Source organism: Hesperophylax consimilis, chromosome 27 (assembly GCF_061612785.1).
Source record: "Hesperophylax consimilis isolate HC1 chromosome 27, BYU_Hcon_1.0, whole genome shotgun sequence".
Lineage (NCBI taxonomy): Eukaryota > Metazoa > Arthropoda > Insecta > Trichoptera > Limnephilidae > Hesperophylax > Hesperophylax consimilis.
In genome coordinates this window covers 11,901,791-11,914,698 of record NC_142862.1, presented here as the reverse complement: position 1 = coordinate 11,914,698, position 12,908 = coordinate 11,901,791, and the positions used below count along the sequence as shown (strand labels likewise).

Here is a 12,908-nt window from a genome sequence, read left to right as displayed (position 1 = left end):
AGAACGCTGTAGGAGATCACCTATGGCCAGCAGGTTGTCCTTATACTTGTGTGTTGCTACGTTCATATCATAGCTTTATCGCTTTCTCTAATTAAATGTTATTCCTTGCGTACTAGTATTTGCAGTGTAACAGAAACAGTTTCTTATCACACATGAGGACATTTTGGCATTCATTTGTGCAATTTGGTTAGAGATAGCACACAACATAATGTTTCTGTAATATTTAGTATTCCATATTGTTAAAAATACATTTGTGGGTGATACAGAAACATTCAGGTGAGATATATGTGGTGGTTGTACAAATTATGAATTGAATTATCGAAGAAAGCAAACACTTTGTGGCTTGACATTATACAAAATGAAACAAACACTTAGTTTTAAACCACTTTATTTCGAGTTATATTCGTCGACCGGTTTCGATTGGACTACCATTTTAATGTTTTCCTTAGGAAGCAGTATAGAAGGTTGTTGCGAAATCTCAATATTCTCTTCATTACTATCTTCACTGAAATAAGCACATCTCCTTCTTTTGGGCGGCATAATGTCACTTCCACTATCTGTATACTTGGGTTGTAACCCACTTCTTCACTATCACATAGTAACATAGCTAGAGTAATAGAATATAAAAATGGAAATAGAAGTAGGAAAATTTTGAGACATGTAGATGAAATTGGTAGAAAATTTGGTTGTTACATTGATAGTCATAATAATGAAAATATAATCAATGATTTATTAAATTTTATTTATTATTTATTAACCATTGTCATTGCAATCAATATTATTAAATGTAAAAAGGTCCTCATCATCACTACTAGCGATACAATCACATTCTTCATTATAACTGAACTGCGCAGTAAAACTATCATTATTTTCCACGACGGTTAAATAAATATATTTTTTAAATACGTAAATTATATAGAAATATAACAGTTCCACAAAACGAAAAAATATGGTCACAAAAAGTGGGAGTAATCCCGGAGAACCGTCGTAAACACAGGACATCAACTGACTGTTCCAAAAATATTGGAATACAACAAGCATTCAGTAAGTTAAAATAATGCAAAGATAGAAAACTAAAAATTGTCATTTTGGTAAGGTTTTCTTCTTTGAGGTTCCTTGTTTTGAATGTTATTATTTCGTGGACTTAAAAAGCCCGGAGAGAGCTATTCGAGAACAATTTGAAGCCGTGTGGGGAGGGAGAAGATGTATGAAAAATGCCAAAACCTACTTTATTTTTTTAATGACATATCCCAATCCTTCAAATCTCATCTCATCAAATACCCAAAAAAGCCTAAGTCTTTATAATTGCATTAACACACAAATAAAATTATATTTGTTCATTATCCACTACTATGCATATAAACACTGCCATCTGTACACAGGCCGTGCTGTAGAAAACCAACTGACATTCAAAGAGTCCTGTTTTTCGGCCTTCGTGGTAGCTTTTTTCTATGCGCCAGTATGGATTTTGTAGGCGTCTGGAAAGTGTGTGCAACTGATTTAAGCAGTTATTTTACATTTTACATCACGTTTCTGCAATATTTATACTTCATTTTTGTAAAACAATAGGTTGGTGGTTATATACGATCGTCAAGGTAAGAAATTTTAAATATATTTACAATTTTAACGTAGTAAATAATGTTTTCAACAACTTACATAATGGCGGATGACGCTTAGCTTTGGATCTGTACAGATTATCATTAGAAATGGTGTAATTTACTAGATAATATAATATAATCTGCATAATATAATATAATCTTCATAATAGTACTATGTAATAACATGTGTAGAGCTTTCTGAGAGAATAATAGGGTAATTCATAAGCCGCCACGTTTTTAGTAGGCACTTGGAATTGATACTTCGTTTCAACTCGATTGTTGATTTGTTTTCAAAGTGAAATTTGATTTGTTTTGAAAATACGTAATATATTTATTAGTGGATATTATTTTCAGATGCCTCATAAGTGCTGTGTTCCCGGATGCAAAGCAAATTACACCAGTTCTCTGAAGAAGGAAGGAGCGGTTACCATCTTCAAATTTCCAGCGGAGGAAGAACGCAGACAGTCATGGATCAGGGCCATTCCTCGCAAAAATTGGATTCCAGGTGCTTTCGCTGCCGTTTGCATCAATCATTTTGACAAAAAGGATATTATATCGCACCCTAAAAAACCAAAATTGGCCATCGGAGCTACACCAAGTATTTTTAAAGGTTTGCCAAGTTATTTAACAAAGAAAAAGGCACTGGATAGAGTGAATCCCGAAAATAGGAAGTTAAAAATAAAACACCGACACGAGGAACAAGTTGAACTTTTCTTTCAAAGTGACACAATAGTGAATTATAGTGATTTTGTTAGAAATATGCAAATAAAAATTAAACTCGGTGAGTGGAATGTAAAAACTATAAATGACATAACATATTTATACACCACAAACTTTGACAATGTAGATAAACATTTATATTTAAGTTCTCAAGTTGTAGTTGACCATAATCTGAATATCAAAGTATTTGTCGGAACAAATGAACTTTCTCATAGTGAATTGAAGTGGTTATTCCCCAAAACTATGATATTGAGTTTATGGTCACAATTAGAAAATTTGTTGGTACGATATCATAATATTAATATAGATGACAATGTTAATTATGAAGACAAGAGTCAGAATACTGTAAATAATCATTTATTAAAAGCTCATATTTATTTAAAGTCCGCACTAGACGCTGCCAGTAGTCTTGAATATGAATTTAAAAACTCTTTAGAACTACTTTTAGATCAGGTTAGTTTATTAACATCAAAAAGGAGACGATATAGTACTACCACTTTAATCTTTGCTTTCATGATTTACTCGAGGTCTCCTACATGTTACAGATTAATTAAAGATTTTTTTATTTTGCCACATAAAAGGTATTTACAAAGCATTTCTTCGTCGTTTGATGTTTCACCTGATTCTTCAAATAATTTATATTTTAAAAATATAGTAAAGGAGCTTTCGGAGCGTGAAAAGTTTGTTTCCTTATTGATTGATGAAATTTACATAAGTAGTTGTATTACTTATAAATCCAATAAACTTACAGGTTATGCATCAAATGATTCCTCAAAAATAGCAAAAACAGTGCAATGTTTTATGATCACTTCATGTTTTGGTGGTTTAAAAGAAGTCGTTCGACTGATGCCAGTTAGTTCTATTTCTGGCAGTGATTTGAAAACAATCACCTTAAATGTTTTAAATTTTGTTCAAAAACTTGGTTTTACGGTCACTTGCATTATTACTGACAATAATCGGGTGAACCAAAATATGTTCAAACAAATATCTCCCTTGGATAATTTTGTTAATCCTTTACACACTAATCTGCCAATTTTTATGTTTTATGATTTTGTGCACATATTTAAAAATATTAGAAATAATTGGATCAATTTAAAAGATTTTAAGAAATCATTCTCATATCCAGATTTTGACGACAACTCAATAATAAGACATGCCCAATTTCAAGATCTGAGAGATATATATACCATAGAAAGCAACAGTACAATTAAAAAGGCATTCAAATTAAATTATAAATCTCTTTATCCAACATGCTTCGAAAGGCAGAAGGTGATTTTAGTTGATAATATATTTCATTGTACCACTATTGCTGCTTTGCATAATATTGACGAATTTAAAGAAACGGCTATGTTTTTACAAATAATAAGAAATTGGTGGGATATTTTGAATGTTAAAACTACAATGAAGGGTAAAATAAAACGAAATGAATTTTGTACACCCATACTGGGGGTAAATGATGAGAAACTGTTGCATTTAAAAAAATTTGCTGTTTGGTTAGATAAATGGAACAATTTGCCAGGTGGTACTTTATTTTCAAGGGACACTTTTAATGCCTTATATGGCAGTGTTTTAACTTTCATAAAATTAATAGAATTTTCGTTTGCCAATTTTCCAATTTCCTATGTTTTGTCAGGAAAATTTCAAACCGACAAGCTCGAAGAGCGATTTAGTTTGTATAGAAGATTATCGGGTACAAATTACCATATTTCATATTCACAAATTGTAGAGTCAGAGAAAAAAATTAGAGTCAGAAAATTGTTTAGGTTTAAAAATATATCTGAGACGTTAACCGATATTAAAAACTCGCTTACACCTTTGGAAAAAGAAACTAATTTAGAAATAGATGTAACTGAATTTATACATATATTGAAATCTAATTACCTTGAAACATACGAAAATGACGAATCGTCACAGATTTATGTTTGTGGTTATGCAGCCCTTGGTGTTAGAAAAAAGATAGCGAGTAATTGTAACGCATGTATGAATTTGGTGTCCGATAGCAAAGGAACTAAAATTAACGATAAATATTTTGATTTTTTACAAAGAGGAGGTTTGATTGTCCCATCTGAGTCTGTAAGGTTTGTATATTTTCATTTATGTTCCATATTTGAATTCATTGTCAATGAAAAAGAGTTACATCATAAATTTTTGGAACATGGACACCAAAAGGACATATTATTAACATTAACATTTTTAAGCCTAAGATCTGGTTCTTTTTATGTAGATTTAGATTCAAAATGTATTTGTGGGATGACAAATCACAGAATTTACACTATGATTGTGAAAACTCTATCAAATATTTTGCTTAATAATTATAGCAAAATGCAAAACAATCGTATCTCTTCAAATAAAAAAAGTAATACAAGAAAACTTAAAACATATTGTAATTAGTTAATATTATAGTTAGTGTTCATCTTTATTTTTTATCAATATTATTGTTGATTTGAAGGATATTAGCAGTTTATCTATTTTACTTAATAAGTTATATTCTACGTTGCCTACTTTTGTAACATTTTATGTAACCTGTGTTTTGTTTCTTTATTTTTATGGACTCGGATATTTGTATGGTGGGTCCCCTCCAATGTTCCTATCCATATATTATAATACAAATATTGAAAATAATTGTATTGTGTATAGTGTAATAAAATATATACTTGTACGAAAAATTCTTTTCCTATTTATCCATGAAAAATTGTATTGTATTATGTATAATGTAATAAAATATATACTTGTACGAAAAATTCTTTTCCTATTTATCCATGAAAAATTGTATTGTATTATGTATAATGTAATAAAATATATACTTGTACAAAAAATTATTTTCCTATTTATCCATGAAAAATTGTATTGTATTGTGTATAATGTAATAAAATATATACTTGTACAAAAAATTCTTTTACTATTTATCCATGAAAAATTGTATTGTATTGTGTATAATGTAATAAAATATATACTTGTACAAAAAATTCTTTTACTATTTATCCATCAAAAATTGTATTGTATTGTGTATAATGTAATAAAATATATACTTGTACAAAAAAATCTTTTACTATTTATCCATGAAATTCTAAAATATCTACTTCCCACAAAAAAAAAATATTTTTTTACCCATAGGATTTAGGTGAGTATGTATTCATTAATATGAATCAAAACGATTTGCATAGGTAAAATAGGTAAGTATTTATAAATATGAAATATCCATGCCTTCACTTTAAATTAAATTCATTAGAACCTTTAAAATCAGAGCTGGAATGATGTTTTTGCTTCTTGGGGAAATAGGCCTCTTTACTTTGAAATTTGACTTCCCGCCAAATCTACAGCACGGCTTGTAATAGAGACGGCAGTGATATAAATCATTTTTTAAAAATTTCGCACAAGATGGCTGCCAGACAATTTCTTCTCATCCTTTGGTTTCAATTCCATTCATTCAAAATCGCACTTTATGCTCTGTCCATGGCTTTTTGGGTCCATGTATTATTTCGATTAATGTGTCCATCTTTTCGAAATCTACTTTTCGTGTCTGCACATCACTAATTTACGATCAAGTTTTAAATTTTCTATGGTCAAATCCAGTCAAATCTTTGTTATGTGTCATCGGAATTATTATAATTTAAAATATTACAGCAACACTGTTTAATACTACACCGCAACACAGCGTATCTGTTATAAACAGATACTACACATCTTAATCTAAAATGGATTTGAATAGGGTGCCTAATGATCAAAAACTAAACCTTTGTCGGCTATACTTCCGAGGTAGGTATTCAACTCTGAACAAAAAAAAATTAAAAAACCCTTGCAAAAATCTGAATATTTGCATCAATTATTTTGCATTTTTATGAAGATTCTGTGAGTTGTATTTATGTTCTATGTCTACGATACATATATATTCACCATTTGTCCGTTTTTATGGTAAATTTGGAGAGTTTTCTTAAAATGCGTCGCACCATCTTATGTTAATGTATTTCTTTTCGTGTTGCAGTTGGCTTCTTGTTTCTCCCGTTCGTCTGGGCAGTGAACTCTTGCTGGTTCTTTTCAGAAGCATTCCGGAAGCCCCCTTTTGATGAACAACAACAAATTAAGAAATGTAAGATGGTAGTATATCACTGCACCAAACATAACCTTAATATTTAATAAATGTTAATGTCAAGTAACGATGGTAAAGTGTTACTTCGCTTACTTCTTAATACGCCCATTTCATTTAAATAACACTTCCTTTCACCTTCATTATTACAAGAAGTTATTTACGTCGAGGGAGATGGAAGAGGGTGGCTTAAAGTTCCAATTAACTGTTAAAAAATTCATGTATTTTGCCGCCGTTTTTATTTGTTACTATGCTTCGACATTTGCCGGAAGGTTAGTAAGTTATAAATTATTTAAATAACCCAAACTAAGAACCTAATGACCTCTTTGTTTTTCCATCTCCCCCGACATAAATAGTAAGTTATTTCTTGTTGAATTGAAATGAAGTGTTATTACAATTATGTGGGAGTATTTAGCATCAACCTGATCTTTATGGAACTTTAAGGAAACTACCGAAATAATGATAGTTTTACTGAGAGGATTCTCATTACTGAATACATCCCTCAGATTGTTTGCACTATAATGCATACACTTCTGACACTATAATGATATGTCTTCCGTTATTAACGAGAATGGGAGACAACAAATGTATACCATTCTCTATTTTGAATATTCAAAAAGATTTACAATGTTTTTTTCATATTAATTTCGAAAAAAAAACTGAAATAACTAAGTTGTTTTTTTTTCAATTTCAATGGAATTTTATTTTCTGAAGTTGAATAACAAGCTAGAAATATGCTGTATGCTAGCAATGCATCTGTGTGGGTTACTGTATTAGACTCGACATTCGCTGCCATACCTATCCATAACATCCCTTTGACCGTTTGTGTCTGTATATGTATGAAAATTAAAACCCTTCGCACTCGCGAGTTTTTTGGTATCTGCCTCCCGCCAACTCGAAGCATTTCTCAAAAAAATAAATCATTTTAATTGAAATAATTAAATTTATAAAAAAAATATATTTATTATTTGGTAAAATATAAAATGGACATAACAATTGATTAATAAAAGTTTTCCATTGTATGATATTTTACATAACAATCCCCAACGTGAAGTCTAGGTTTACTTTCGCAGGTTTCGCAATACAATTATGTTTCTTTTCTACCACCTTTAATTGTACCAATATGATTCTGGTTAAATTATGTTGAAAAGTAAAAATAAACGATATATTAAAAATATTGAGAAATAAAACTTTTTTTCTTGCCGCCATAGCGGCGGCACTTGAGTAATACGGAAAACCATGCATGCCACCTCTATAGCGGCACCCGAGTGCTAAGGGTTAACTCATGGGCATACTAATTTTTTTATTTGTGACATCTGTGTATACTTGAGAATGATTATTCCTGTGCAGTATTGCACCCCATATTTCCCCAAATTAATCACTTTTTATGCTTTTATATAGATTATAATTTTATTGTGAACTATCTAAGTATGTGGGAAAAGTTTTAGTTGCCCCAATGGGGCGGACAATATGCCGATGCGAAAAATGTGCAGCCCCCAATTTTGGCGGCAGGTATGCCAATGGGTTAAACAAATAATTTAATTTTTTTTTCATTTTTCTTTATTCAGTGTCTTTTTTGGTTATTACAATTATTTGGTATGTTAAGACCACCAAGCTAAGCACATGCCCGTCCTGTGGTGGTTGATTATGTGTACAGCACCTAGTAGTTACCCATACACAGTACATAATATAATATTTGTAAACAATGTTTTGTGAAAAGTATAAAATATGACTTAACAAAGTATAATAATGTCATTTTATTTTATTCCTTGCTTTCTTTTCTAAATGTGAATCTAAAAACACATTTTATTTTGCATTACAGATGTGATATGGTCTGCAGTGGGCACTTTAATCTGGGCGGCCATCATCGCGGCGTGGGTTGCAGTGTTCCAGGTCAACCGGGCCACGTGGGGAGGCTTCGCTGACGAAATCAGCTTTATTATTCCCCTCGGAAGGGCGTAGTAGACTTTTCAATTAGTCATTAAGTTCTTATAACCTTCAATGTAATACATATTCACACTTCACCAGTGCTACAACCACAGATCATAGGAACAAGGGAGATGAATCACTAACCATTATTAGGATGAATCACGCGCACTGAAGTCGTTACTTTGGTTGTGTTGGACAGGGTTCTATCTTCTTCTGAGAGATATGAGATGTCAAAGTTTGCAAAGGTCATTATCTATTTCATATTTTAAAGGAAAATATTTAAATTGGATGTGTATGTACTTACCATTTTAGAACATACCTAAATGTGCAGAAAGAAATGCAACTAGCAAAGACATAATAATTCATTGCATAAGGTTCGTAAAAAGGCAGCTAGTAATTTTTGCTATTTGTTTTTGGGGTGTTATGCCGTGTTGCGCTAACTCCTTCTTTAGCCAACGTTTCGGACAGCATTATTTAAATAACACATCTGCCCTGATGATGGACACTGCAATGCTGTCCGAAACGTTGGCTAAAGAAGGAGTTAGCGCAACACGGCATAACACCCCAAAAACAAATAGCAAAAATACTTTTGGCCGTGAAAATCTTAAATCATATTTGAGGCAGCTAGTAACTTTCAAAAGTCACACTCAGTACTTTTCATCATAATAGGTGAAAGGTCTCATATATCAGAATGTGATATTTGCAAATTCCTAGTTGCCTTTTTGCTTATCACCTGCTATTTACCTCTAGTTCCCAATCTTCCCCCGTATCCCACTTCATTCAGTCTCACAAAATTCCCCATGAAAACGGAGATTCTATAGTTCCACTCTTTCCGGGCATTTCTTGTGCGGTATCACATAAAAATAAATAATGACTGCTATGAATGCAAGTGCAACTTCATATTGTCTAATTTTCATGCAGATTACTGCAAATTAAAGCTGAATAAATGACTTACAGTTTTTCGAAATCAGGTGTAGACAGTGACCTTTCTCTTGTTTTGGAGGTCAAGTGTGAAAAATTTCATTAATCTCTAAATAAAACTTTAGATTTGTATAAAAATCAAATTCACGCTGCCCGCCTGTTGTCCGCCACAAACATTCTTCTTAATATAAATAGATTGTAACTCATGAATATGACCAGTCAGTGGCTGAGTTGGCATTGCGTCTGGGTCCCACCCTGGCATCGTGAGTTAATTCCTCGGCTAGCTAAGTCCTCCATCACAACACAAGCAACATTTTCCGCTTTCTGTGGTGGTAGTAAGAGATTTTAAAATTATCGTCAGGTTAGTCGTAACCCCGGAATGTTTGTCTTTCTTTTAAAAAAATATCATCTCTTCAGTATGCAAACTAATAAAATTTTGTGATAACTGTTTAGAATAATATTTCGTGTCCTAATAAACTTCATTCTAATTTGTTTTTGTTGTGGCTAAATGTTTTACATTCTATTCTATTCTGACCACACAGGAAATAAAATAGTCCATTGTAAATAATCATTATCGATTCATTTTTCTTCAATCCTGTGGTTTATTTTTTTTCTCTTATCACCGGAATAGATTGTGGTTTTCACTAGCGTCCCTGACATATGAAAACCTTCAATATAACAATTTAAAGAAAAATTAGCGGCACAAAACGACACTATTTTAATTCTCCTAACAAAAATTTTGTGACATAATCATATAATTATTATGTAGGTACAGTAAAACCCTCGTATAAAATTACCACCATTAAGACTTTTTCTTGTTTAACCCCTAGTGGCCAGAGCCCTGCATTTGCAGTGTTGAAGAATCATGCCCACACAGGAAGAACTGCTATTGCAGTGTCAACCTTAAGCATTCATTTTGCCTGGATATTATTATTATTATTACTGTGTTAGTTAAAGATTTAAAAAAAATGTCACTTTAAGTATATTGTCTATCTGTTGGCTATGACAAAAATGTATTTTCATTTATTGAAGTTTCTTGCCCGCCCCTACGGATTAACCGGTTCAGTGCCAATCACTCCCTTAGGCGGACCAATCATATGTAATTTTAATGGTAACAAAAGCTTCTGGCAGCGAATGTCATATTTACCATATCATTTAATTAACACACTATGAGCGGGAATGGTATTTTTACCCGTGCGGCCGACTGGTGCTTATCGGCGGGACGGGTAAAAATACCCTTTACGCCGGCTCCACTTCAAAGGGAGGAAGGAAAATTATTATTATTGTTTCCCGTGACTATTTAATCTAAACGCTTGAAGACATTACAAACTACACACACATATAACAAAAAAAGATTATTAAGTAAAGCCGTTATTTCTTTTATGTACACACATACTCTTGCAATAATTAGGCAATTTTATCGTGCTAAATTTCAAAGATTGTTTGTTAGTTGTACCTATTATATTTTTATGACGTGTTATAAATTCATTGGACCTTTTAATATACACATGCTTTAGTTATGATATACAGAGTTACAAAACAGACGTGTTTTTTAGTGGAATTTATTTAATTGATATTTTCTTTTACCCTTCAAAAATGTCTTCAGATACTAACGAAAGGGATGAGGATATATTTTTGCGCTAATCGCGAAAAACACCCGCTATAAGTCTATTGTTTGAAGCTCCCGACTACAATGTGTTAATACCATTCCTCAAAATATTAATATGGAAAAACATATGAAACTGCTTACTGCGATTTAAAACCAACGAATCCACCGAGATTTTACCGGCTATCCCATATTTTTAGGTTCTGTAAATTTGATACATTATGGCAAGCAATTGCTCGAAACATTTTTGCAAACTTGGCATAATATGCCAAAAATCGCTTGGGTGTAAGAAGTTTCAAGTTTTCAAGTCTTCGAAAACTGGAATTAATTTTTTGCAAAGTTTTTTTTCTCCCTCCCCTGAAAATTTTATAAGACAGATTCTCTGTTTAACCTCAGATAAAATAACATTTGGAGTTTAATATTTTAGGATATAATATTATGTAAAATGCATTTCTTATTACCTAAAATTTCCAAGTAATGAAAAAATATTTTTTTATTTATACTATTTAGCAAATAAGATATTATAATATAATTTAATTTAATAAATACTTATAATTTCAACAAAATAAAGGTTTTTTTGTAAAAATTATTGTTTCAATGTTAAACTAGTGGTCAGCTCTGGCAGAATAAAAAAGTACTATCAAACACGGCTACCATCTTGACAGGATTGACAGAAAACACAAACCAATTTACAGACAGACGAAATGCAAAATAGTTGAGTCAAAACAGGACTTTACTACGTTCAGAGAAAAAAGCCTTTGAAATGTGAGTATGTAGCATATACCTAAGCATTCTTAAAATACCCTGGAGAGTGATATGGGGGTAACCAATATTATTTGGAAGTTCTTTGATCCAAAAATTTAAATGTTTACTAGATATTGGGCGCTCAGTGACGGGTTGGTATGAAATCAACATCGCCCGTGTACAGTAAAAATGTTTGCGACATCGCACTAACCTTGTGAACGGAGCGCTGTCGGTATCATAGTTTCTTACTGCACCCGGTTTATCTTGAATCCTTACTAACTCTTGAAGGAGCGGACTTAACCTTTCCGGGAGTATGGACGCTAATGAACTACGGTACAAACTTTCGCTAAATGAGTATGGACGACAGGCCTTCGCCAGGCATTTCGCGCCTCGATTCTGTAAATATGCATCATATTGCCATCTATGGGCATATTCCTGTAACTGTACACCATTTTTAAACATTTTAATAAATTATCGACAGAGATATCGGGGCCGTTATTTATTTTGCATGACGTCACAGGAACAAGTTCGGACATAAACAGAAATATTCAACCATTGATTTCGGCGCGTACGTGTTTTTACTTTTTCTCAATGATATCTAACAATTTGTTGGAATATCTGTACATTAGAGTTTGAAATTGATGTATTTTATGTTTGTACCGGACAGCAGGTGGATGTACGTAAATAATTAAGGAAATTAATATTTATCTATTATCACACATTTTACGACGCCGAATCCTTTATGATGCTTATCATCGGACAAGTATCATGTGTCAAATGGAATTTAACTGTAGTAATTAAATTTCGGTTATTTTTTCTTGGGTCCTTAATGCTCTCATGCATCCTGTTTAGAGATAAGAATAATTGCTTCACATTAACACGTGTAGAAACTGTTGAATTTTAAGTCAATAAATTGTATACGAAAATAAGAAAAGGAGATTTCATAGCGTGTAATTCGGAAAATTGAATGGCCTTGAAATGGCGAGATATACGGTTTATTGTGATGAATATGATTTAAGATTTTCACGGCCAAAAGAATTTTTGTTATTTGTTTTTGGGGTGTTATGCCGTGTTGCGCTAAATCCTTCTTTAGCCAACGTTTCAGACAGCATTGCAGTGTCCATCATCAGGGCAGATGTGTTATGTGTTAAACGTTGGCTAAAGAAGGATTTAGCGCAACACGGCATAACACCCCAATAACAAATAACAAAAAAGGTATAAGAAGCTAAAAAACACAAACCTGAAGCTGTTGTGGACTATACCATGAGCATGGGAAGTGTTGACAACGTAGACAGAATTCTAGGAT

At 32.1% G+C, this 12,908-nt stretch overlaps 1 protein-coding gene across 1 annotated transcript; it reads left to right on the top strand.

Annotated features, from left to right (window-relative positions):
• Positions 1 to 5,886: 5,886 nt before the first annotated feature.
• On the top strand, positions 5,887 to 11,422 carry pen-2 (presenilin enhancer, gamma-secretase subunit). Its single transcript, XM_089648344.1, has 3 exons — positions 5,887 to 6,074; positions 6,301 to 6,405; positions 8,225 to 11,422. The coding sequence occupies exons 1-3, from the start codon at positions 6,014 to 6,016 to the stop codon at positions 8,362 to 8,364; spliced, it is 306 nt and encodes a 101-aa protein (XP_089504470.1). The 5' UTR covers positions 5,887 to 6,013; the 3' UTR covers positions 8,365 to 11,422.
• The last annotated feature ends 1,486 nt before the right edge of the window (positions 11,423 to 12,908 follow it).

Bases quoted from the DNA above. Each gene is read 5' to 3' on its own strand.
- pen-2 (XM_089648344.1), top strand. From the start codon at position 6,014: ATGGATTTGAATAGGGTGCCTAATGATCAAAAACTAAACCTTTGTCGG. The intron at 6,075-6,300 runs GTAGGTATTCAA...TTCGTGTTGCAG, and splicing joins TTGTCGGCTATACTTCCGAG to TTGGCTTCTTGTTTCTCCCG. The intron at 6,406-8,224 runs GTAAGATGGTAG...TTTGCATTACAG, and splicing joins ACAACAACAAATTAAGAAAT to ATGTGATATGGTCTGCAGTG.